This window comes from Triticum urartu, chromosome 3 (genome assembly GCF_003073215.2).
Source record: "Triticum urartu cultivar G1812 chromosome 3, Tu2.1, whole genome shotgun sequence".
Lineage (NCBI taxonomy): Eukaryota > Viridiplantae > Streptophyta > Magnoliopsida > Poales > Poaceae > Triticum > Triticum urartu.
This window is the reverse complement of record NC_053024.1, coordinates 647640230-647666500: the sequence shown is the minus strand read 5'-3', so window position 1 is coordinate 647666500 and position 26271 is coordinate 647640230. Positions and strand designations below refer to the sequence as shown.

At 45.2% G+C, this 26271-nt stretch overlaps 3 protein-coding genes across 4 annotated transcripts; all 3 read left to right on the top strand.

Annotated features, from left to right (window-relative positions):
- The first annotated feature begins 24 nt into the window (after positions 1 to 24).
- On the top strand, positions 25 to 10145 carry LOC125545667 (endoribonuclease Dicer homolog 3a-like). 2 transcript variants are annotated; one of them, XM_048709689.1, is made up of 26 exons: positions 25 to 228; positions 718 to 823; positions 927 to 1107; positions 1194 to 1307; positions 2315 to 2449; positions 2546 to 2615; positions 3187 to 3251; positions 3562 to 3693; positions 3795 to 3947; positions 4074 to 4248; positions 4417 to 4522; positions 4608 to 4803; positions 4894 to 5054; positions 5173 to 5391; positions 5523 to 5791; positions 5909 to 6180; positions 6284 to 6780; positions 6854 to 6951; positions 7172 to 7392; positions 7488 to 7697; positions 7805 to 8257; positions 8375 to 8656; positions 8861 to 9202; positions 9299 to 9452; positions 9529 to 9640; positions 9744 to 10145. In XM_048709689.1, exons 1-26 carry the CDS (start codon positions 108 to 110, stop codon positions 9937 to 9939), a joined length of 5040 nt encoding a protein of 1679 aa, XP_048565646.1. In that variant the 5' UTR covers positions 25 to 107; the 3' UTR covers positions 9940 to 10145. The 2 variants fall into 2 exon arrangements, with proteins under 2 accessions (XP_048565646.1, XP_048565647.1); XM_048709690.1 differs by having other exon boundaries at positions 27 to 228; positions 4611 to 4803.
- A 2632-nt stretch (positions 10146 to 12777) lies between these two features.
- Positions 12778 to 15323, top strand: LOC125545666. Its single transcript, XM_048709687.1, has 2 exons — positions 12778 to 13269; positions 14748 to 15323. The coding sequence occupies exons 1-2, from the start codon at positions 12968 to 12970 to the stop codon at positions 15007 to 15009; spliced, it is 564 nt and encodes a 187-aa protein (XP_048565644.1). The 5' UTR covers positions 12778 to 12967; the 3' UTR covers positions 15010 to 15323.
- A 6464-nt stretch (positions 15324 to 21787) lies between these two features.
- Positions 21788 to 25367, top strand: LOC125548975 (histone deacetylase HDT3-like). Its single transcript, XM_048712480.1, has 11 exons — positions 21788 to 21800; positions 22669 to 22739; positions 22847 to 23150; positions 23270 to 23397; positions 23460 to 23546; positions 23627 to 23737; positions 23808 to 23857; positions 23955 to 24105; positions 24175 to 24271; positions 24370 to 24499; positions 24581 to 25367. Exons 1-11 carry the CDS (start codon positions 21788 to 21790, stop codon positions 24633 to 24635), a joined length of 1197 nt encoding a protein of 398 aa, XP_048568437.1. The 3' UTR covers positions 24636 to 25367.
- The last annotated feature ends 904 nt before the right edge of the window (positions 25368 to 26271 follow it).

The following is a 26271-nucleotide window of genomic DNA, read 5'->3' as shown; positions in this document are numbered from 1 at the left end:
CGCGTCAGTGCCAAACCACAAACCCCAAAGCAGAGGAGTAGTAGTAGTACTGTGGTCTGTAGTGGGGGTTACTCCGAAGCTTGCCTCGTACGATTCTTCCCTCCCCCATGGCGGAGGCGGAACCGGAATCGGCGCCCGGAGGCGGAGAGGCCGGCGAGGACGCGATGGACGCCACCGGTCCCGCGCCGGCGCCGGCGGAGGCGGAGGCCGCCGCCCCCGTCCCCGACGGTAAGCAACCAACCTAGCCTCGCCTCGCCGCCTTGCGCGTCCCTCTTGGGGTTTTGTGTCCGCTCTCGGCCGGTTCGGGTTTCGCGGCTGCGGCGTTCCTGCCGATCAGGCCGCCGGGGTTGATTCGGCAATGCGCGTTCGACCCGGTTGATTGCGGCTCCGTGCATTCGCGTTAATGGCGGCGGATTGGCTTGATGTTGGAGCTTCCGCGGGGCTTAATCCGGGCACGCGGGCGCTTCCAGAACATTTTCCGGCGCCATTGATCTACTTCGGCATCTCTGCTCTGGGGTTTCTGCCAGTTGGGAGTTTCTGCGAGGGTTTTTGGGGGTTAAGGTGCTCCGGCTTTTCGTTTCTGACAGAACACGAGCACTCTGTTTCCCCCCCTCCTCTCGAGTTAATTTGATTCTGTTCGAATTGGTGAGGGGGTTTCTAAGGATTGGGGTTCGCCATTGATCTCTCTCGCTGAACTGTTTGTTGGATTTTGGGCAGTTAACATGAACCCTCTGAAGAGGCCATCGGAGTCGTGTGCTCAAGGAGACGAAGCAGACGGGCAGAAGCGGCAGAAGACGGAGTCTCAAGTTTTCACACCCAGAAGGTTTGGCACCATTTCTTTATTTTTGTTGCAGGATTATACAGTCTTGTATGATCAGACAAGAGTACTGTGCCTGATGTTGCTTTCTGATATTGAAATCGGTCAGATACCAGCTCGATGTCTTTGAGGTTGCCAAGGCCCGAAACACGATTGCAATGCTTGACACAGGAGCCGGGAAGACGATGATTGCCGTGATGCTCATGAAAGAGTTTGGGGAAAAGATGGACAAATCAAATAACAACGGGAAGATCATATTCCTTGCACCAACAGTTCAGCTCGTCACACAGGTTGTACTACTGCAGTATGTAGGCTGGTGACCGTCCATTCATCTTGGTATATGAAACTAGTATGTTCTGACATTTTGTTGCCGCAGCAATGTGAGGTGATTAAAACCCACACAGATTTTGAGGTGGAGCTGTATTGCGGTGCCTCGGGGGTTGATCACTGGACGCCTCAGAGATGGAAAGAAAAAATATCGAAATCTCAGGTAATTGCTGGTCCAGGCCTGTTGGTTCCTCATTTGTTCATTGTATCATGGTAACAATGCTTGTCTGAATTTTTCTGTTCATTATATCATACTACTTGATAACACCGGTAAATGCGTTGCGTACGTGCAATGCACGTTGATCTCAGGTAGAAAATTAATTGCATGTTGATATTAGGCAGAAAATTAATTGCATGTTAATATGAGGTAGGATATCAATTACGCGTAATTACATGGATAGTCTATATTTCGTATGTTATTAATTGCATGCTAAACATGTTGAGCGCTTGCCATTGGAGCAATATAGGCCGTTGGATTGACACTGTTTGATGTCTGAGATTTGTTGGATCATATTGGTATATAGATATAGACAGATTAAGGGGCTGTTTGGATTGCAGCCCTCAGCTGCCGATCCAAAATTTTGGTCGTTGACTAGGCTTGGCATTCTGTTTGGATGGGCACCAATTTTTTGGTGCGCCCAGCCCACCTCAACTCCTCCAGTTCAGTTTCACGCCAAATCATTGGCAAGTCTGGGGCGGCCAATTCTTACGCCAATTATTTGGCTTGCCAAGATTGGCAGGGCGTACACAGGCGAAAACCAAACAGCCCCTAAATGCTTCTGACTTGCATTGAAAGACCTTGACAGTTGATATCTAATACCATTGTATAACGATTTAGTCGACTTAACAAGCATATTCATACTTTCTGAGTCGTCCTCTGCTTATTTGACCAAGAAATAATTTTATTTTCATCTGTATTCGTTCTTAGTCTCCCTACCCCTTATTAACATACCATCGCTTGATGCGTCATCTGTGATAACTTCTGCCAATTCATCTGTGCGATACTGGGCTAACAAACAATACATCTACTACCACTTCATTCGTGCATTGGACTCGTACATAGGCCCATTTTCTTATACCTTTCTTAAATTTTGATCAGTGCTATGCTTTGTTTCATTTGTATGTAGATGCTTTTGTCACTTACTTTGGAGTGCCATTGAAACATTGCAGGTCATGGTGATGATACCAGATGTGTTGCTAAGTGCTTTAGGCAAAGCTTTCTTGAGCTTGGACATGGTTAGTCTTATGATATTTGATGAGTGCCATCGTGCAACTGGCAAACACCCTTATTCGAGAATAATGAAGGTATTGTGAAACACCAGATCACCTTGTTGTGCTGAACATTTCCTTTTTATAATCATTCTGAAATTGTTGTGTTCGCCATGGACATGTTTTGAGCAGGACTACTATCACCAATCTGACCACAAGCCAAAGGTGTTTGGTATGACGGCCTCGCCTGTTATAAGGAAAGGCAAGCATTCACAAATACATAAAATACTTTTTTGTTTTGCTACATTGCGTACAACACTGCATGCTTTGAATTGTTTCTACTTGCATGTCAGATATATTAAATAAACTGATGAACTTCGTGTCAAATACATAATTTAAGGTAAACAAGTGAATGCTAAACAGTAAATACAGTGGCATGGATAAACTTGATCGTAGACTATGATGAAAGGTCACTGTAACATTCTTATGAACAATAGCATATAGGTCATGAGCTAAATTACTAAACGTGACATGTGATTGCCAAGTGAAAGAAACATTAATCCAGAGAAGGAACTCTTCAAGGGCATAATCTTCAGTTGTATTTCTGCCATGGACTGTCAATATTTCTGAAGTTCCCTTGCGTCGTACTCCCTCCGTTCCAAATTACTCGTCGCAGAAATGGATGTATCTAAAATTAAAATACATCTAGATACATCCATACCTGCGACAAGTAATTCGGAACGGAGGGAGTAGTATCTACCATAGGTTTGATTTCCTTCTACACCCCATAAATCTTCTCTGATGATTTTGATTTTTCTTTGTCATCTTTATAGGTGTCTCTTCTAATCTGGATTGTGAAGTTCAGTTCACTGAACTGGAAAAGCTTCTAAATGCTAAGGTAGTTCCTATTTTTCTGGTTATACAAGGTATTTGCACAATATTCTAGTTGTGATCACTGCAGCATTCTATTTTTGTCCATTGAACTGCAAACATATAGAAGTGGGCATCAACCAATTGGCTAGAGGTGTGTGGGGTCGTGGCCCCTAGTGGCCCACCGCATTCGACCTAGTATCTGTTCTCTTTTAATTTAAAAGCCACAAGGGCTAGTGCCTGTGGATCTAGAAAAAAAACTCCAAACATATATCCATATCCAGATATGTTTCTAGATTGTGGCCTTCAACCTATATATTTCTGTTTTGCTTGAACAGATCTACGCTGTGGCTGATAGAGCAGAGATAGAGCTTTGCGCTCCTTCTGCAAAAGAAGTGGACAGATACTATGACCCAAAAACAGTTTGTTTCAAGGATTTGAGTGAAGAGTTGGGACTTTTGCATTCTGAGGTCTCTCATTTTAGTCCCTCCTCTACTGTTTAAGTATATGTTACTGAAGTTCAGTGGCTCGAGATTTTATTTCTGAGGACAATTAATTTTTGTTCGTGCAGTACGATGCGTTAATAACTACATTGCAGAATAAGCCTAACTACCAGAATAAAGAATCCGATGAAATAGCTAAAGAATCACGGAGGCGTCTATCCAATTCTTCAGCCAAAATCCTGTATTGCATCGATGATATTGGTCTTCTTTGTGCTAGTGAGGTATCTCTTAGATTCATTGGTTCTAATGTTTCATGTAACATGTAATGCAGTTTTTATCTTAATTTTTTAATCACTATTTGACATTTAGGGCATCACGCCATAGTTAATACTTTATGTTCCTTGTAGGCCACCAAAATCTACATTGAAAGGGGTCAGAGAAAAGGTTGGCTGAAGAAAGCTTCTGATGCCACAAATATTCAAAGTGTTGCAAATAGCTCGTTCCTGCTTGCAGAAATTTCAGTGCTTCATCTGAAGTTCTTTGAGGATATGTCATGTATAATTGACAAGCACCTCCAGCAAGGTGTGATGATGTGTAACTAAAACCAGCAATACCCTATTATTCCGATGATCTTTTTTGCAGCCTTACACTATTATGCAAAACTGTTGGCCGAAGAATATTAAATAAATGTAGCATTTACCACTAGATCAAGTATGATATATCATCTGTAATGAGTTCCTGTCATTTCAGGCAGCGATGTGCTTCTAAATTCTGAGAGTGGATGTGTGGAAGCAATTAAGACGGGTTATATTTCACCAAAGCTTTATGAACTCATCCAAATCTTCCACTCTTTCAGGTAAATACGCTACTTTTACGGTTTTACCTCACATGATGACATAGTTCTGCTCCTTTACACTGACATGACATGCTTCTCTTCCTAGCAGTAACTGTGATCATGTCAGATGCCTCATTTTTGTGGATCGAAAGATCACTGCTAGAGCCATGGAACGGACAATGAAGAAAATTGGACACCTCTCACATTTTACATTTTCTTCTCTTACTGGAGGGAGTTCTTCAGTGGACGCTCTGACCCCTAAAATGCAAAAGGACACACTGGATTCATTTCGCTCTGGAAAGGTTGTTAGATTCTGTCGACATTTAGAGAAAGGGAAATTTGGTCCTTGTGATCTGACATTTCTTTGTCTTCCCATTCTGGACTAAATGTAGGTGAACTTACTATTTACTACGGATGTCGCAGAAGAGGGTATTGATGTCACAGACTGCTCGTGTGTAATAAGATTTGATTTGCCAAAGACTACCCGTAGTTATATGCAGTCACGTGGACGAGCACGCCAGAAGGACTCTCAGTACATACTAATGATTGAAAGGTAAAATTTCACTTGGCTGTTAATTCTAGATTTTTTTATGCTTGTGGTGTTAAATGGTTGCAAAAAGGAATGGTGAAAAGGGAAAACAAAGAAGCTATAATTGCGATGTTCTTTGCAGGGAAAATGTTAAACAAAATAATTTGATATCTGCCATTTTGAGAAGCGAGAAGTCAATGGTTGAGACTGCTTTGAACAGAGATTCCGAGGATCTACTCCCTGGTTTCTTCCCAGTTGAAGAAAAAAATGAATACCTTGTAGGCACAACCGGAGCAAAAGTAACTGCTGGTTCTAGCGTTAGTGTTATCGTCCAATACTGTGACAAGCTTCCAGGAGACAAGTATGGTGATCGCATTTTTTAGTCTGGTTATTCTTGGCTACACATTTTACACCTGTAAATCTGCGATACCAGTTGTCATTTTGTGTGGAGGGCTCCAATTTCACGTTCTTACATTTCTGAACATGTCACAGGTACGACACCACAAAACCTTTGTTTGAGTTCACCAACTACGGTGATGGTTTTGTGTGTACGTTAACACTACCATCTAGTGACATGTTGCCACCTTTGGTGGGTCCAAAAGCAAGAAACAAGAAGAAAGCAAAACAGCTTGTTTGTCTTGATGCATGTAAGCAGCTGCATCAGCTAGGAGTACTTACTGACTCTCTTTGTCTATCTGTTGAAGAGCCACCACTGGAATCTGTGAACAAAACTGACGTTCTCACATCTTTGGCTGGTGTAGGTGAGTTATTACTAAGCTCTAAATGTTGTATATTTTTACAAAATATTTATTCCTGAGTTAATTGTGATAAAAAGGAACCTGTATTTCTGATGACAATCTTTTATTGCCTCCACGAAGGTACAACCAAACGAAAGGAGCTACATGGTACAACTAGAGTATGTGGGTTGTCTGGTACCTGGGCATCAGAGAGAACTGCTGTTAAGCTTCAAGGCTACAGAATGAAATTTCTTTGTGACCAAGTTGGTCAGAAATACTCCGATTTTGTTCTGTTAATTGATAAAACTATAGCACATGAAGCTGCTAATTTGGATATTGATCTGTTTCTACATGACAAGATGGTGAAAGCTTCAGTCTCTCCTTGTGGCCTTTTTGAGTTGGATGTTCAACAGGTCTGCTCAAGTTTGTGTTCTCTTCTTGCTACCATTGTTATCCCTGTTCTTTTTGTCACTTTTGATTAACATATGAAAGATTCATTCTGTTTTCCTCGCGTAGATGGAGCAAGCAAAGCTATTTCAAGTACTTCTGTTCAATGGTTTGTTTGGAAAGTTGTTCACTGGATCAAAATCATCCGACGTTCCGCGGGAGTTTATTCTCAATAAAGATGACACGTTTATCTGGAATAATCCAAATATGTATTTGATTTTACCTATGGATCCTACTGTGGAGTCCCATGGTATTACATGCATCAACTGGAGAGTGATTGATGAAGCCGCAACAGCTGTTAAACTTTTGAGGAAGATTTATTCTGAAGAAAAAATGAACATACAGGGAATACTTGATTTCGACCAAAATGATGAAGATCTAATTCATTTCGCCAACACTTCATGTGAGACTCATTTCCTTAGAAATGTGGTAGTGCTGGCAGTCCACACAGGAAAGATATATACTGCTCTTCATGTTGCCGATCTATCTGCCAATAGCACATTTGATGGTGTATCAGATGAAAAAGGAACAGAGTTCCGCACCTTTGCAGAATACTTTGAGAAGAAGTATGTTTGTTACTGCGCATATTCATGTGCTTGCTCAATCATAATATGTTAAATTAATTTATTTCATTTGCAGGTATGGCATAGTTCTTCGTCATCCCTCACAGCCACTACTAGTGCTGAAACCCAGTCATAGGCCTCACAACATTCTTTCCTCGAAGCTCAGAGATGAAGGTCCTTGTCTTTCCCTCTGTAGCCAGTTTCAGTTTTAGTCACTTTGTAGTTTCTTGAAGAATTATTACATAAATCATCTTCGTTTTTCATGCATCAAACATGATTAACAATGAGCTCATTTAATTAGACGGGTGCATTCGCCATATATCTTGTCCTCATTGTTCATGCTTTGCTTGATTATTTATATATGAGCCTCATGTCTGCTCGCTGCCTTTTCTAGGTAACGGTGAGAAGAAAAAGGGTGGCACATCAGATATAACTAAGGCAAACAACCGTGTTCACATGCCCCCAGAGTTGCTGATTCCCCTTAATTTTTCTGATGACATTTTAAGAACATTTTATTTGTTCCCATCTTTGATGCATCGTATAGAGGCATTAATGCTAGCCAGTCAACTAAAGAGTGAAATTTCATATGACGATTCTAATGTATCAAGCTTTCTGGTAAGAAATCGGCATTAGTATTTTTTATCACTTCTATACATTACGTTTATTGTGTTCCATGAAATGGACATAATCAATTTGCACATGCACTTCAGATTCTAGAAGCTATCACAACTCTTCGATGCTCTGAAGACTTCTCAATGGAGCGTCTGGAATTATTGGGAGATTCTGTGTTGAAGTATGTCGTTAGTTGTCACCTTTTCCTAAAATTTCCTAACATGGATGAGGGGCAGTTAACATCCAGTAGGGTTGATATAATATCTAATGCTGCACTTTATGGGTTTGGAATTGAACACAAAATACAGGTAAATTGTATCTCATTCTGGGCAATCTATACAAATGTTGCATTTGTTAAGTGGACTGTTAACATTATCACAGACTAATCCTGTAACTGGTGGCATGTGATTCATAGGGTTATATACGTGATGCTGCATTTGATCCTCGTCGATGGCTTGCACCAGGACAGCTCTCCATTCATCCTGTTCCTTGTAATTGCCGAGTAAATTCTGAGGTTGTCACTGAGGATATTAATGTGAAAGTAGGCCAGCTGTGTGATAAGGGACACAGATGGATGTGTTCCAAAACAATTTCTGATTGCGTCGAAGCTATAATCGGTGCATATTATGTAGAAGGTGGCTTAAGAGCAGCTATGGCTGTTCTCAAATGGTTGGGAATTAATGTTGAAGTTGAGGAAGAATTGATTGGTCAGTTCTTGAGTGCATCTGTGCAGACTTATCTTCCAAAAAATGATGTAATTGAAAAGGTTGAAGCAAAACTAGGCTATGTATTTTTGATGAAAGGTCTTCTGCTAGAAGCTCTTACCCACCCATCACTGCAGGAATCAGCAGAAGGATATTCCTACGAGGTAATGGCTGATGTTAGCATTAAATTTAATTTAGCTGGCTATTCATGTTGGGTGTTTTCAAATCTTTATTATTCAATTTTCTTACTGGAAAACACTGAATGCGTCTATTTGTTCCAGCGTCTGGAGTTCCTTGGTGATGCTGTCTTGGATATTCTTTTAACACGACATCTTTTCTCTAGTCATAAAGACACCGATGAGGGGGAGCTGACAGATTTACGGTCTGCATCAGTAAACAATGAAAATTTTGCACAACTCGCAGTGAAGCATAAGTTATATCAGTTTCTCCAGCATTCTTCTGGGAAATTACCAGAAAATATTACTGAATATGTGGATAGTTTAGAGAATTCTTCCACGGACAAACTCAACCTTTTATCAGATGCGGCATTAAGAGGGCCTAAGGTATGTTTCTCTTCCTTTGCCTTCGATGTGTATGATTTACTCAAGATGGCTAAATAGATTATTAGTCACATTTTTTATTTATGGGTATTACTGTTGTTAATTTTTTTATTCACCTTCTGTTTCATTTTCCAGAATCGTCGTGTACTAGTGTAGTTGACCACCTATCTATATTAATATCATAGTTTTCTTTCTTTTGCCCTGCAGGTTCTGGGTGATGTTGTAGAAAGTATTGCGGGTGCAATTCTTATAGATAGAAAACTTGATTTGGAGGTAGTTTGGGGTATTTTCAAACCTCTTCTTTCCCCTATTGTTACACCTGAGAAGCTGGAGTTACCTCCCTTCAGAGAGCTTCTCGAATGGTGCAACAAAAGTGGGTACTTTCTAGGAATTAAGTGTACAGATGGAATTAAGTGTACAGATGGAGACAAAATAGAGGCTACTCTGGATGTGCAACTCAAGGAGACGCTCCTTGTCAGGCAAGGTTGTGGCAAGAGCAAAAAGGATGCTAAAGCACATGCAGCTTCCATGTTACTCAAGGACCTTGAGGTACCCGTTTTCTGTTTTGTGCTTTCACTATTTTGACATCGTTTTGTTTTCAAGGTCCAGCAGTTCAACCCATCAATGTTCGATTTTCTTCTGCAGGAGGAAGGACTTATAGTACCAAAGAATGCAAGCAACACGCAACAGTTCCAGGATCGTCGTAACATTTTTGATGCAATGGATATACAACTTTCAACACCAACCAGGGGAAAGCGATCAGCTGGATCAAAGATAGCTGCCAGTCTTGATAAACCAGGTATGTTTTGTTTGTCATCCCAAGCACGAGTTCTTGTCAACTCACTGGAACTGTGTATAATGTCTCACTTACGCAGTGGACTGGCCGGTGAGAATGAGCAAAGGAGGACCCCGTGCAGGACTGTATGAGTTCTGCAAAAAGTTACAATGGCCAGCTCCTAATTTCGATTGTGCGAAGGTAGAACAAAGGTACTTTTGCCTCAAAGCTGTCTCTCCCTGTGATTACTGATGAGTGTCCTTCCAGGTAGCTTGTGTAAACTGACCAGCTAAATCTACCCATTTTCCGTGATAGCACGCCTACGCCTCAAGGTCAAGGGTTCACCTTCGCGTCAACCATAAAACTGCACATACCGAATAGTGATGTGATCAGCCTCACAGGGGATTGCTTTGCGGATAAGAAGAGCGCGATGGATTCCGCCGCACTGCTCATGCTCTACGAGCTTCAGCAGCGAGGGAGATTGCAAGTCCAGGAGATTCGTCTTCCCTGAGAGCCCCGTGTGGTGCTAGTAAATATTACTAGTAGTATTCCCTATTGACCGGGCAGGTTTTGAAGGTATGTGTGGCATCTTCCGAATAAATGGATGCTGAGGATACTTGTGAGAGGCAGAACACAGCTAAGCTGACCTGGCTCTGCTGCCAGTCGTTATGTATGTTGTACTTTGTTAAAAAGAAATGTATGTTGTGCTTGGCTTCATATTGGCTGAGGCAGGAAATGATGAGCCGAAGTGCTGCAAGTCCACTGTCTATCAGTACTTCACAGGCTCGGTCATTATATCCTGGATGATCCTTTTCTCTCTTCCTGCAGATTTAGGAGCCTGACGTTTCGCACGTATTTTCTCCTCCTTTTGCCAATAAAAACTTGGTGCAATAAGAAACATCTCAATGCAACAGAAAATTATACTACTGTATTAGGCAACGTACTGTTTTAACTACTGTAACACCGTACAAATACCATATGCACCAAAAGTGTGAAACCAATGCAAGACATACGCAGCAAGATCAACTTGAAAAGTGTTGTAGCATCAAAGAACTCGGTTTTAGTTTGCCACATTAAACAAAATTCATTTTAAATCAACAAATCCGTACATCACATCCTCGGTTTGACAGCTCCATTATGCCGGCGTTGATTTTGGCTGCTAAAGCTTTGTTGGTTGCGTGGAAGGCCATAAAACATTTTCATCATGTTCCTTCCATGAGCGAATCCCACGTAAGGGTTTCCTGCGCGGTGGATCCCATCCCTTGCCGGCGGGAGGGCTCCTGCTTTGTCTTTAGGCGTTTCTTTAGGTTTGTTTAGGGTTTGTGTGCTCAGAAAGATGAGACAACGACGTCTCTCTGAAGATGAAATGAAGTTCTCCCTGCTTAGTCCTCGTTCCGGTGGTGCATCTAGCTTCATCGAAGGGTGTGTGAACGCGTGTCTCTGGCAGAACTCGAGGGATTTGGTCAGTGTTTGTCTTTGGTGGATCGTCTTGGATTCGGTTATGGTTCGTCTATGTTTGTGCGTCTACAGATTGGATCCTTCTGATCTACGCTTCTTTTCATCGGTGACAGTTGTTGTTATGTTGTGCTGGTCCTTTGGGATTTTAGCACGACGACTTCCTGACTTCTACTACATCAAGGTTTGCCTGGCTACGGTGAGGCAGGGCCGATGGTGGCGGCGTGCCTTCAGCTCTCTCTAGTGTTTGTAGTTGTCGCTAGGTGGTCTATAGACATGAATGTCATTTTTATTGCTTCTTGTACTGTCGTGTAGCGCATCAACTCAGTCCAGTCAACCAAGCGTTGTGGAAGAATTGCTTCCCTAATGTCAGACAATCTATTTGCGAACTACCAAATTGTGTGCACAAAATGGTTTTTATGGCGACTACTAGGCGCCGGTCATCCGACTGGCCCTGCCCGTTGTATTCGCTCTTTCCTAACCGTCAAATCAAAGTGGATTGAAGTGACGCGTAAACGTTTGACGTCTTCTTCCACCTCCATCGCGCCGCGCTTGTTGAATCCGGTAAAAAATCACCGCGCCCCGAGCTGGTCGTCCATGATAGCAGCGCCTCAAGTAGTCGTGGTTGCCCCGCCGCGACGCCGTCTTGAACCCCTTTGCAGTGTGCCGATGGCTGGAACATCACCGGTTGCCAGTACTCGTCTCTGCTGGTTCCAGCATTTGGTGGGTGTCGATGCAACATCTGGTCACAACGGTTCCAGCTTGTTGTGAGCATGGATGTAGCATCCGGTGACCACGGTTCCAGCTCGTGGTGACCATGAATGTAGCATCCAGTGACCACGGTTCCAGCACATGGCAATCATGGATGTTGCATCAGAGAGTCGTCATGGTAGCATTCCGGAACCACAGTTCCTACAATCCGTTTTGCTGGTTCTAGACAATAACTTTGTCGTTTCCCGCAATCCGCCTTGTCGGTTCCAAAAAAATAAACCCTCGCCAGATCTAGCACCTCTCACGGCGCCGTCCCCGTGCAGGTGAGAACATCGACGTGGACTGATGTAGCATTTGTCCTCGCCGAACACAGCAGTCGACAACCATGGTTGTAGTAGTAGGCTGGCAGTGGGTGTCGCCACCATGCACGCTCCAGTTCGTAGCAGCTCGACATGTCGTCCCAGCATTGTTGTGTGCTGGTTGAAGCACGGGCGCGTGCTGGTTGTAGCACCTCGCTGCGCCAATTCTAGCTCTATAAGACGTGGTAGCAGCATCTTGTTCTTGTGCACTGGGACTGTGGTTTGCAACACCGGACACCCTGTTTTGTTCATGTAGCTGCGTGTGGCGGTGTGTGCCGGCTTTGTGGCAACCTACGATAGCCGGGGGAGGTCCGAAGAGATGCATAGAGAAGGGGGAGGGGCGCGAGCTTTGACTCTTTCATGACGGTCGCAGCAAAAGTGAAAACAGGGGGATGGACGAGCGGAAGAGAGGCGTGGTGAAGAGACAAGGATGTGAGTCAAGCGGTGAGAGTAATGGGGACGTGGTGCAAAACAAGGGCGCTGGATTCAGGTGGATCGAGCGGTGCGCACACACCCGGCCCAAACACTCGGCCCGCAACAAAGAAACATAATTTGTTCAAATGCAAATTTTTTACTCCATTTCATAATTTGTCTTAAAATTTATGTATATACACTTTTCATGGGACGGAGGAGGTAACACCCTTTTTTACTTGCATTTTGCAAAAAGTTTGAATTTTGCAAAAAAAAAAAAAGACGCCTCCATGTAGGCCGAGAGCGAAACGTCCGTTCTCGGTTGGTCGCGGCCATTCGGGGCGGTGCTCCACGCTCCCTTGCCGTTAGGCACGCAGTCCACTTCACTCACCTCCCCAGCCAACTAACCGGATCAATTGTTTTTCTTCTCGGGAAGCACCAACCCCAGATCTGAGTCTGTGTTAGCCAGCTCGCACTCACCAGCTCCACGCCGACGCCGGCGTCACCGACACGAAGCCGCGACCTTTTAACTTGACACGGAACCCGCTCCACACCTCACTTTCCCCAGCAGAGCAAGCAACCACCTCGGAGAGGCAGAGCGCAATGGCAATGGCGTCCATCCTCGTGCAGGTGTCCGCCCTGCTCCTCAACCTCATCGCCTTCGGCCTCGCCGTCGCCGCCGAGCAGCGCCGCAGCAAGGCCACGGTGACGCCGGATCTGGCCAAGGAGTACGACTACTGCTTCTACGACTCGGACGTCGCCACCGGCTACGGCGTCGGCGCGCTGCTCCTCCTCGTCGCCGCGCAGGCCGTCGTCATGCTCGCCAGCCGCTGCTTCTGCTGCGGCCGCGGGCTCAAGCCGGGGGGCTCGCGCGCCTGCGCCCTCATGCTCTTCCTCTTCTCATGGTAAACTGTTTATTTTACACAGTGTGTTTAAGTTAAGCTTCCTTTCCTCTCGTTTGTCTTCTGACATTTGTGGCCATCAGTTCAGTTTCCCCCTTTTACGGCAATTTGAAATTGATTAGATCTAGCCCTGTGGTCTGAATTTACCGATGGCGCTTGAGCCAAACTTTAGACATCACTTCAGATCTAAAGTGAGGTTGAGATTGGGGTTCAGATCTATGTGTGTGTATCGATTCTGCTGCTGGTTTGTTTTATGTTGGGTTGGCTATTGATTTCAAGCTAAGAATTACTTTAATACTACTTTACTAGAGTCGAGAGCCTTCTGAAGTGGGTGCCCCCTCACGGCCTAATTTGGTCAGCCTGGAAGGATGCCAAGATCAAAATTTACCATGCTCGGTAGTATTTGCCAAGGCTGAACAGTTGTGGGTTCTGTGTTTCTGCTAAATTTAGTAGTTGTTGACAGTTCTGTTATGAAGATGCAGAATTGTGCAGGTACCTTAGATCTGTTATAAGTTGGGTATAGAATCTCTTGACTGAACCAAATTTTGGCACAGAACTAGTACTGTATTATAGTAGGAGTAGTTGCTCCTATTGAACTGGTACTGTTGCTCCTTTTTCTACGCACTCCGCAGCCTTGAGCTCCTCCTCTTCTTCTATGTTTCCTCCATAATCTCCATCCCCTCCTTGAATTGATCCCACCGCTGGGAGCCTGTCTCCAGCTTCACCTCCATCACCCGCTTCCCTGCAGGTAGTAGAAAAGCTCCTCATTTGTGTAGCAGTTCTCTTTTTCTTTCCTCTAATGTTAATGAGACCTTCTGTAGTAGTATCCTCTTATTTGTTATTTCATACCTGTGTAGCTGTGCTAACCACTACCAACAGCTGTACCGTTACAGTAAATTAGTGAGAGCATGTTTATATGCTCATCTCTTTTGGCCAGAGGTGAGAGCACATGCTTCAGTTAAGTTTTTCAATGAACTGTCGAACCACTTCAGTTTTTTTTTAGCACTGTGTGGCTCAATTATTTATCTGATCTTCCTTGAAATCATGTATTGGGCTTTTCTAAACAGTTCTTAAGTCAACGCCAATGGAGTAAATGGCTTCGCTTCCTTGGTGTCCTCCTGAGCTAGCCCAGCCTTGAACTAATTTAGACATGCCATTGCCTGACCATTCTCACCAGTTTGGAACCGGTTTCACGTCTTGGACTGTTTCTGACTGCTCCTTCTTGTGTCCCTCAATACATATACTGAAACTTGAACTTGATGCTCTTTCACCTTATTGCTGTTGTGTGTCACGACTAAATGCTTTTCAGTACCTAGAGGTTTCGTTTAGGTTCTCTGACTCAAGTCAGGTGGCTTAGAAGTCAGGATCTGCGCCCAACTTGTAGTAATGTGGAAAAAGTAGATAATGACGTAATGTATCAACCAAGTCATTCCACTTGCAGTTCCCAGAGAAATTTTCATATGATTGCTTCCCATTTGCAGGTTGACCTTCCTCGTCGCAGCGGCGTGTTTGCTGGCAGGATCAGTCCGTAATGCATACCACACCCGGTACAGGGGGATCTTCAACGGCGACCCGCTCTCTTGCGAGACGCTGCGCAAGGGCGTCTTCGCTGCTGGTGCAGCCTTCACCTTCTTCACCGCCATCCTCAGCGAGTTCTACTACATCAGCTACTCCAAATCCCGGGATGCCGCCGGCGGCGCTCCATACGGCGGCTCCAGCATCGGCATGGGCCCTTACACTTAAGGAGCTTGTGTGCTGGAGGTTTATGGAAAGGTTCAGTCCGTTTCACTTTCAGGGCGGATCATGCATATGTAGTTCGTGGAGTGCGGTGTTCTTGTTTTTTTTATAAAGGTGTTCTTGTTAACATTAGAGTGGTAGATACGGTGGAAATGAGTTCGCTGTCTTCACTGGTTATGTATGAGATTGCCTGGTTGAGCCTTACACAATTCGGATTATTGGATTGAACGGGCTGTGTGCATCCGGACATTTCGTTGTTGCAGATGTTGGGTGTAATTGGTATCTCCATATGATATTAATATATTCCATTTGTTCAAAAATGTAATATACTCCCTTCGTTTTGAAGTATAAAGTACAGATATAAGTTCTCTCAAAAGTCAAACATGTGCATGTTTGACTAAGTTTTTAGAAAAACATATCAATATTTACAACACCAAATTTGTATAATTAGATTCATCTAGAAAAGTATTTTCATATTTTATTTGTTTTGTATTGTTGGTATCGACATTCCATTCTATAATCTTGGTCAAACATACATAATATTAACTTGCGTGGAAACTGATGCGTCTTATAGTCTGGAAGAGAGGGAGTATATACTATTTTTTTGCAATAATACTATACACACAGACTAATACAAACGTTTTACTTAATTTTCCAAAATCATATCCCCCTCCCTGATTTTCAGGGGGGTGGGCCCCTTCCCACCCGTTTAATTCAATCTCAAACCTCCACGTTGGTAGCTCCGTGAAACACGGAAAAAACCACCCCGTGAGTCTAGCATTGCTCTTTTTTTTTACTGCTACGAGTATGTACTCTCATGTTCAAATATACCACATACACAAAAGTATTAGAACTCTATCATCCTCACTATACCTTATTACTTATTTTAATATTGCTTAATACAAGTTTCACACAAAAAATATAGTCGGAGCCCTTAGTTTATGCAATACTCCCTCCGTAAACTAATATAAGAGCATTTAGATCACTATTTTAGTGTTCTAAACACTCTTATATTAGTTTACAGAGGGAGTACTATATAACTATTACATACAAAAATACAGTTTATGTGTAAATAGTATATAATGTGGGGTCTCAATGTAATTTTTCACGGAACTAGCAATCATTATGAAGTATATTAAAAATGATGAAGAGGTACAAAAAATCCATCTATGTGATACATGACGAGCGGGAGTATGTTATTTATCCATTTAATTGCCAAAGCATTTTCAAGATACAAAAAATTATTTTATTATCACTATATTCAAGATAATAATAATTTAATATTTGCATATATGTGTCCATCTATTTTGTTTTAAATTTTATGCTACCGTTGAATGGTAAATAATTGGTTAGTTTGCACGGTAAGTATTCTATATTGCACATTCTTCAACAAGACCCCTATTGTACAAATTGTAACGACATCTCCGGCTGCTTATCTATATTCCTGCAACAAGACCTTTGTTGCAAAACTACTTCAATAAGACCCTTGTTGCAAAAATTGCAACAATATCTCCGGACTCTCCTTTGTATTCCTGCAACAAGTTCTCTGCCGCAAAAATATTGCAACAAATATGATGTTGTGAACAACGCGCATCCCACAACATCCATGGTGTTGCAGGCATCTTCGAGTTCCGCATCGCAAGCATCGTTGGTGAGCGATTTGCAGCACCGTCACAAGAACTCGAACCATGGATCTATCCCGGGACGGCAGCAAGCAATGCCCATCTGAAACACTGGTAGCTTCAGGTTGTGGATTTAGTCCACACCTCGGCGGTGAGCGACACATGCTTGCAGCATCCTGGGCCTAGTATACAACACCGACACCTTGAGGCATGCACAGCTTCGGGAGCCACGTTGTTGGGCAGTGCGCGGACCAGGGAAGGGACGCCCATGTCATCTGGATCGGGAGGAAGAAGAAACCTTCTCAAAAAAATACAAAATTTGAAGGGGCCATATGTTTTTCTACATATATGCGAAATTTAACATGCATTATGTTTATATATATATATATGCAATAAAAAAATAAAGGGGCCATGACAACACATGGACATTTTACTATAGTAAAAAAAGAAGAAGGATGAAAGCAAGCTACGGACTCTAAGATGCTTTTTGTTTTTTTTTTCTTAATAAAGAAGGAAAAACAACGGGCGGACGAACAGATCTCACGGAGAATAATCAAACGGCCCTCGACCGTCCGTCTCTCTTTAAATTTGGAGTCCACATCTCTAGTCCTTAGCATTTTGAGCTTGTGCCAATATGCTTGGACGCTTGTGCCAATATATGTCCTTAACATTTTGAGGGGTCCACATCTTTAGTCTATGTCATGCCAATCATTGAACTTTCTGAAAAGATTATCTTGGATATTATTTCAATGAGCTATATGTTGTTAATAATTACTAAAACCACCCGGAGATTAATTGCACTTTCAGTATGTTACTTGCTCGAGATTCGATCGTCAGTATCTTCATACCTAGTTCAATCTCGTTACCGGCAAGTCTCTTTACTCGTTCCGTAATACATCATCCCGCAACTAACTCATTAGTCACTTTGCTCGCAAGGCTTCTTATGATGTGCATTACCAAGAGGGCTCAGAGATACCTCTCCGATACTCGGAGTGACAAATCCTAATCTCGATCTATGCCAACCCAACAAACACCTTCGAAGATACCTATAAAACATCTTTATAATCGCCAGTTACGTTGTGACATTTGATTGCACATAAGGCATTCCTTCGGTGTCCGGAAGTTGCATAATCTCATAGTCAAAGGAATATGTATATGATATGAAGAAATCAATAGCAATAAAACTGAACATCAATATGCTAAGCTAACGGATGGGTCTTGTCCATCACATCATTCTCCTAATGATGTGATCCCGTTCATCAAATGACAACACATGTCTGTGGTTAGTAAACTTAACCATCTTTGATTAACGAGCTAGTCTAATAGAGGCTTACTAGAGACATGGTGTTTTGTCTATGTATCCACACATGTATCAAGTTTCCGGTTAATACAATTCTAGCATGAATAATAAACATTTATCATGATATAAGGAAATATATAATAACAACTTTATTATTATCTCTAGGACATATTTCCTTCAGACACACCTTCCACAACTGTGGGAGGGTCTTGTCATACAGTGGGATTGGACAGACGCTGACCCCCACCAGCTACCGGCTACGGCTAGCTGGCCCGGGCATAACGTCGTGCCCAACTGGCCTGCTGCTGGGGAGACGGCTGGAGGGCCAGTCGGATTGTGGGGCCTTGGCCGCCCCAATGTTTTGAAAAAGCGCCTAGTACCCCCGAGCCTACCCGGGGGTCATCCCCCGACACCCATGGCAGCTTGATCGGAACGAAGAAGAAATCTCCTCAAGGAAAGAGAGAGAGACACGAGGGGATGGGTGGCTGTCATGGAGATAAGGATGGAGAGCGATGGAGCGAACGCTAGGCAGCCGTGCAATCACACCCAATCTGCAACAGCAAGTCCAGTTGATGCCCAGCGCGGATCAACCGACTGAGGGGAAGTGTTTTCCTTAAAAAATGATCGACATCACATGGACTCTCCAACGGGTGCGGGGTGCTGCCGCGCCTCTGCCCGCTAGTATTTGGATATGGCTACTGTTGTATCTACAAAGCTTAATGAATGCCATATGACACTGCTACCACTCACCGTCAAGTCTTACGCAATTCACAAAGCTTATGATTTGATGTGACATATGTGGCAAGCAATCAAAATCTGAATAGAACGATGAATATGAAACAATAACAAGATTCAGAGAAAAATATCATGATAAGATGTGAATTCATATATGCATTTATCTCCATTAAATCCTCCAGTGAAATATACCACTAGCAATAAAAGTTCTATAGGTGCGGGCTCTCATCCAAAACAGAAGCAAAACATTTGAAGCTTCTCCTTAGCAACTTGTGAGCACTTGATTATTATCGAAGTACATTACAAGTGAAGTGCATTTCAATTATTGCAAGCTATTTGTTTCTACATATGCAAAATTTAATATGCATTGTATTTATGGGGTTGTTTAGTTGGCTTCCACACAAAGCTGTCTGACTCGGGCACAATTCTCAGGTTGAATTTTGGAGGCCTATGGTAAGGATTTATGTCCGAGGAAGCAGCTACCTATTAAAGCAATTTTAATGAGGCGACCCAAACAGACGCTGATTTTGTTCGTTTTTTATCCGTTTGGGTTGCCCATCCGCCTGTCCGCATCCGCCTTTTCGTTTGGGTCGGCCGGTGCGCTCAACGGAAGCTAGAGCCATTTTGTGCATATCCGCGTCGGCATTTAGTCAAACACCTGGTGGGCGAGCTCCCGCGCGACCTCACCCTGCGCCCGCGAGCTCACCTCCGCCGCCTCGCCCGTGAGCTCCCGTCCGCAGCTCGCCGGGCCCGTCGCGCGCGCCCCACCCCCGCCTCGCAGCTCGCCGCGCCCACCCTGCAACTCGGTCACGCCCCCGCGAGGTCGCCTCCGCCGATGCCCGTGCTTCGGTCGCGCGCTCGCACCAGCACATGCATGCAAGCAGCCGCCCCCCGCGTAGACATCACACGCAGAGCACGAGCAGCTTCATGTCAATAGGCTCCGTGCACAGCTTGATGTCAGCATCCAATGATTGTCTGACTAGCATCCGACGAGTATCTGATCTGCATCCGACGAGCTTCCAACCAACAGCCGTGCAGCCTCGCCCCGCGCCCCGCCCCGCAGCTCCCACACCGCCGCGCCCGCGCCCCGTCGCATGCGCCTCGCCGGCTTTGCAGCAGCTCTTGCCCCGGCCGTGCACCGCACGCCACCCACGATGCGTGCCCCTCCCCGTAGCTCTGGCCCCGTGCCACTCGTGCCTGATCTCCACCCGCAGCAGCTCGCCGGGGCTGCAGTAGCTCTCGCCCCGGCAGCGCAGCGCACGCCACCCGCATTGTACGCCAGCAGCAGGTCGTCGAGAGCATGGGGTCGCGCGTGTTCTCGCTATGGAGGTGCGCCGCATGCGCAACGAGGTCGTCGAGAGCATCCGCTTGGCCCGGCGTTGCCCCGGCTCCGGTGCTTCTCCGGCGCTGCCCCTTGCTCCCTGCTAGCTCGCGACGGAGGCCGAAGCGGCCGGTGGCGGGGCACTGTGGGGTGGATGGGAGAAAGAGAAAAGGAGGAGAGAGACGGGGGTGGGATGGGTGGGTGGCTGATAGATGGGCCAGTGCTCGCATGCAGCGGACGAAGGTGGACGAGGAGGCCACAGAAAGCGTTTGCTTTGTGTCCGCCGCGGACCCAAATGTGTCCCAAATTTGGGATAAAATTGGGTCTGAGCGGACACGAAACGGATAGCAGGCGGACGCTGTGTCCGTTTGAATTGCCCCGTTTGGCCAACTTTTGTGTTCGGATGATCCAAACGGACAAAATGGGTCGCCCCATTGGAGTTGCTCTTAGAACTCCATCCGAACAGCCCCTATATATATGCAGTCAGGAAAAAATTAAAGGGGGCATGACAAAACAAGGACATTCTACTATAGTTAAAAAAAGGAAATGATCCTAATCAACCGGCTGATCCAGCAATTGCATCCGCTGCCTCCGTCATCGGACACGTGTCCCTGGCAAATAATTATAGTATCGCACCGTCATATCCTTATCTACTTTTTTTGGTTCTCATCCACTCGTTATTTTCCCCACCGAACGTAGCTCCGTCGTCTTCCTCAATCTGTCTCACGTTTTCTCTCTCACAGCGTTGCTCCACGCATCGACGCACCACGCCAAGCTGGTCGTTGCTCCCGCTTTGTCGCGCGCCGCCGCCACCGCAAGGACTGCTGCAAGCCACAGCTCCTCTTGTTTCTAAGATCTCCATCCATGGCGCTCTAAACGTCGCTGTCGTCCGTCGAGCTGCAAGTCCTTCTCTCCTGATTGTCCTCTCCAACAGCTCCTCTCCCCGCCTCTCTATGCCCGCATGGGTCCTGTTGCAGAAAATTAGATGCGGAAGAGATCTTGTTTTAATTTTTGCAACAAGGGTCTTGTTGCAGAAAATAGGACGCAACGGGAGATGTTGTTGTAATTTTTGCAACAAGGATCTGTTGTAGAAAATCAGACGCGTGAAAGATGCACAACAAATTAAACACTTGTTTTTGTAACTCGACCGTTGTTTCAGGAAATTTGTAGAAGATGAGGTTTCGCAACAAGGTCTTGTTGCAGGAAATCAGAGAAGACTAGATCTTGCAACAAGAGCATTGTTGCAGGAAATTAGAGAGGAGGATTGAACGGCTCGCGTCACGCATTGAATGGCTCGCGAGACGCTTGTTTCTGCAACTCAACCGTTGTTTCAGTAATTAGTGGGTCCGGGAAGGAGACCGAGCCGCGCGCCAGAATAGATCAAACGGCTATGCGCGCGTACATCGAACGGCCGTTGAGGTGGCAGATGTATCATACAGATCATCCGGCGGACATGTAGCGTCTCTCTAAAAAAAAAGATGAAAGCAAACTACGGACTCTAAGATGCCTTTTGGGTATTATTTTTCTTAATAAAGAAGGAAAAACAACGGGCGGACGGACAGATCTCAGGGAGAAGAATGCAAACTACGGACTCTAAGATGCCTTTTGGGTATTATTTTTCTTAATAAAGAAGGCCTCAAACGGCCCTCGACCGTCCGCCTCGCTTTAAATTGTGGAGTCCGCTCCCCTGCTCCCCTCCGTCGTCTCCACCGCCAAAACCCTAAACCCGACCCTCCTGCTCTGCCTCCCGCTCCAATCCGCTAAGGTTTTCGCGCGGCCGCGCCTTCGACTCCCCGAGCGACCACGATGAAGTTCTGGGGTAAGCCATGCTTCCGCTCGATGCGATTTGGTCTTCTTCTTTCTCGCGGTGGCTCGGGCCGGTTTCCAGAGCTTTTGCTTCGAATTTTGGGCGATCGCGCGCGTCGCCGGTCGTCTCGTTTCGTGCGGCGGGTGCGCAGTCTCGTTCTGACGCTGGCCGTGCGTTGTGCTGGGAGACGATATGTTTAGGCTCGGCTGGTTCGTTTGCGTGCGTGGGGCTTGATTGCTTGAGGTTGAGCATGTGACATGCTTCCTGGTCGTATTTTTTGCATGTCGCCTCGTAGGATGGATGATTTGTAGGGGAATAGTGGTGTTCCTTCTCGAGCTTGCACTGCTGGAAGCTACACAATTTATACTTCTGCACCTTGGTGGTTCATCACAGTTATTGTCACTGAACAGCAAGCTGTTTTGCAGTTCAATCAATAGCGGTAACTGATGTTAGCGTTTGCTTTCTTTGGTCGTGACTCCAAACATTATTTTTGCAGTGAGATGGCATTGCTGCTATGTAGATTTTTTATACAACTTTGTCTATTTGACTACCGAAAGAACTGCAGAAAATCTTTAATTATTTGGTGAATCAGCAAAATTTTCATGTATGACCATATAGTTTGCCAAGCATTATGTTGCAGTGAGATGGCATTGCTGCTATATTGATTTATTTTTCTAATACACCTTTGTCTATTTGAATACCAACAGTACTGCAGAACATCTTTATTTGGTGAAGCAGCAGTTTCCATTTATGATCATCTAGTTTGTGATACCCTTTTGTTGGGGCTGCATTAACTATCGTTCTTATAATAGTAAAAAGACATCATTGGTGGGTTAAATTATAAGTGTTTATTGCCTTATGGGTTGCTATTTTGGTTCAGGTGTGGAAGTGAAGCCGGGACAGACAGTTTATTGCGACCCTGGTGAAGGGCGTGTTGTTCATCTCACACAGGTTTAGCCATGTCCCTCATTGCCTTTGTGTGTACTTCTCTTAAGCTTAACCAGTGGTCTCTCCTTAAGCTAACGGATTTACTTGCATGTTCTGATTACTGATTTCAGGTTGCCCTGGGTGAAACAGAGAAAGGAAGTGCCGGCATACTAGTATCTGCTAAAATTGGTGATCAGAAGGGGGCCATTGGAACTCTGTCGGCTGAAAATCACCCTCAGATTCCTTGTGATTTGATCTTTGAGAAACAGTTTGAGCTATCACACAGTTCAAAAACTGCCAGTGTGTTTGCATGTGGTTACAAGATTTTTGTGCCTATCTGCGAGTCTGATTCTAGCGAGTTTGATTCTAGCGAGTCTGATTCTAGCGAAGATGAAGTGGAAACTGTAAACAATCAAGTGACCAATCCTATTGTTGGTAAGCAGATTTTGTCTTTTGTTATTTTAATCTTGAAGGGCAATTGTGTTTCCTCATTACGCTGGCTGAACTAATAACTTTTGGGCCACATCTGTGCCTCTCTATGTTCCATCTTTAAGGCAATGTGGCAAAGCCTCCGACAACAAAGGGTGATAAAAAGGTTACAGATAACCTTGACAGTAGTGAGGATGATAGTGACTTTTCTTCTTCAGATTCAGATGATGTAAGTGTGTTCGCTGATGATAATGCAAGTGCGCTCACTCTCTTAATAGTTTGAAATATTGATGGCAATGAAACCTTTTTATCCAGTACGACGATGATGGGTACAGTAGCTTAGATACCGATTCTGAAGAAGATGGTACCAGTAGTGAAGAGATGGACAAAGACATTCCTAAGGTGTGGATCTGATAACTTTACAGTTCTCATTTGTTTCCATTTGCTTCAACAGCATCATCTGACTCTGTTGTGCACTACAGCCTGAGGATGGCAAGAAGGCGGTGGCCGAGAATGCCTTGAAGACACCTGCCTCTGACGACACCAGTAGCAAAGAGGGTTCAAGTGATGAGGAAAACAAAAACACTCCTGAGGTGTGGATCCAACGGTTCTCATTTGTTTCCATTTGCTTCAACAGCATCATCTGACCCTTGTGCACTACAGCCCGAGGATGGCGAGAAGATGGTGGCCGCCGAGACTGCCTTGGAGACACCTGGCTCTGACGATACTAGTAACAAGGAGGATACAAGTGATCAGGAAGACAAAAACACTCCTAAGGTGTGGATCCAACGGTTCTCATTTGTTTCCATTTGCTTCAACAGCAGCATCTGACCCTTGTGCACTACAGCCCGAGGATGGCGAGAAGACGGTGGCCACCGAGACTGCCTTGAAGACACCTGGCTCTGACGATACCAGTAACAAGGAGAATACAAGTGATCAGGAAGACAAAAACACTCCTAAGGTATGGGTCCAACAGTTCTCATTATTTCGGTTTGCTTCAACAGTCTCATCTGACTCTTGTGCACTGCAGCCTGAGGTTGGCACGAAGAGGGCGGCCGAAACCGCCTTGGAGACGCCTGCTCCTGACAAGAAGGCAAAGATTGAAACACCATCTGGCCAGGACACAGGTGCGTCGATACTTACCGTGGACCCTTGTCAACCTTCATACCGGGTGCGGTCGTAAGAACAGTTTTTATAACTAACTATAAAACCCCATTTGCTTCAGATGACAGGAAGACTGTCCATGTGGCAACTCCCCATCCAGCAAAGCAGGCCGACAAGGCGCCCGGGAACAGCAAGCCAAATCTCAAGTCCAAATATGTCGGCGGCGCCCACGCCTGCAAGTCGTGCAGCAGGTATGCAGACAGCCTGACAAACTTTGTGTTCTGGTGTGCAAGCTTGACATCTAACGCGTGTGCTCTCGTCGATTCTTTCAGGACATTCGGCAGTGCTTCGGCGCTCCAGTCCCATGAGAAGGCGAAGCACGCTTGAGCTGCTGCTGGTGGTAACATGTTGCTGCTGATGATGCTGATGCTCCGTCTCCAACTTATATACTCTTGTCAGCCTTAGATTAGTCTTAGATAGTACGTATTGCATATGGTGTTGGTTCTTACATGCCCAGTTTTGTGCCGTTCATATTTTTGGCAAATCTGATAGCTACTGAGATGTCGGTTAATATTCGGGAAAGGTATTAGTTGGGAGGTGATATATGGTAAACCTGTAACTTGGAAAGCCATGTTTTGATGTTATATACCGTGTGGAAGCTCTACATATTCTGCAGGTCCTTTTTGCTAGTCTGCTCTGCTCGTAACATAATTTTTGGGGTATGTTCTTAGTGGATTGGGTTAAGTTCTCTCAAACACACACTAGTGTGGCTGATATGCCATTGTCAAAAGGAGTTGAATTTCACTCGTGAAACATCTCAATGAGACTTTGCTGGCAGCCTGCGAAATTTGGCTTGCTGTTCGGGCACAGGCGAATGCTGCTGGAGTGGGAAAGTTATTGCATGTTAAGTGTGCTCTGTAAGTGGACGCCATAACTGTTAGCCCAGAACTACTCACTAGCACTCAAGTACACTGATAAATGACCGGCGGATGAGCACACACACGTACTACTCACACACTCACTAGTGATCACACACACACGTAGTAGCAGTAGTAGTAGTACATAGCTCTTGAGGCTTCGAGCACACACGGTGGTACTAGGAGGAGGAAATGTCTTGTATTGAATCTGAATGGCCTTATTATTACAACCGGGGACTTGGGGCCTATTTATAGGCAGTACAAACCGACTATGGAGCTAAGATATTTCTACTAGCTGCCCACCTCATCTTATAAGTGTACTACACTAGAAACTACTACTAGTTACTACCTAGCTTGCCTTAACTGGTAAGCCACGCAAGTGTTGCCGACTTGCCGACCTGCCAATTTACTACCTTGCTAAGTAACAGCTGCTGCTGCCGCCGACATGCAACCATGCATGCATCTGTGTAAATGCTGTTGACCAAGTTTAATGCTGCCGACATGCATCTACTTCCTAGGAGTAAATTGCAAAAAACCACCACATTAGGAGACGCTAAAACAGAAAACCACCACCTTTCGTTTTTTTTCAAAAAACCACCACGTTTGAGCTGACAGTTTTTAAAAAACACTGATCGCACGGTTTGGCCCGTCTGATTGAAAAACTGACCTGTTGGGCCCAATGTCAGGCGCCACATGGACAAGGGGAGACGCCGCCCGTCACGCGCGCCGTTAGACGGCGTCGCACTGACCTAACGAGCCGGCCCGACCCAGCCATTTCGCCCAGATCGCATCTAGTCGTCCTAGGTCACTTCCCGCATGGCGACCGGCGGTGGCGTTGACGACGGAGGCGCATCCGGTGACGGTAGGGACGACCGCGACCTCTCCATCTCCGATGCTGGTGGCCGCCCCGTCCTTCCTCGCTCTCCGACGGTGCTCCCTGGTATGTTTCGCGCCTCTCGATCCGCCGGCGTCGGCGGAGATGAGCGCGGCGAGGATTGCAACATCTTCAAGTCTGACGACATTGAGGCACATGCGGCCGCCAAACTGGCCCGGGTCTGGAAGGCCAATCCAGGGCGGAGCCACCACTTCACATCCGGCCTCGGCGG

Bases quoted from the DNA above. Each gene is read 5' to 3' on its own strand.
- LOC125545667 (XM_048709689.1), top strand. From the start codon at position 108: ATGGCGGAGGCGGAACCGGAATCGGCGCCCGGAGGCGGAGAGGCCGGC. The intron at 4,249-4,416 runs GTGTGATGATGT...CTGTCATTTCAG, and splicing joins TGACAAGCACCTCCAGCAAG to GCAGCGATGTGCTTCTAAAT. The intron at 6,181-6,283 runs GTCTGCTCAAGT...TTCCTCGCGTAG, and splicing joins TTGAGTTGGATGTTCAACAG to ATGGAGCAAGCAAAGCTATT.
- LOC125545666 (XM_048709687.1), top strand. From the start codon at position 12,968: ATGGCAATGGCGTCCATCCTCGTGCAGGTGTCCGCCCTGCTCCTCAAC. The intron at 13,270-14,747 runs GTAAACTGTTTA...TCCCATTTGCAG, and splicing joins ATGCTCTTCCTCTTCTCATG to GTTGACCTTCCTCGTCGCAG.
- LOC125548975 (XM_048712480.1), top strand. The intron at 23,547-23,626 runs GTGTGGATCTGA...TGTGCACTACAG, and splicing joins TGGACAAAGACATTCCTAAG to CCTGAGGATGGCAAGAAGGC. The intron at 23,858-23,954 runs TGGCTCTGACGA...TTTGTTTCCATT, and splicing joins GAGACTGCCTTGGAGACACC to TGCTTCAACAGCAGCATCTG.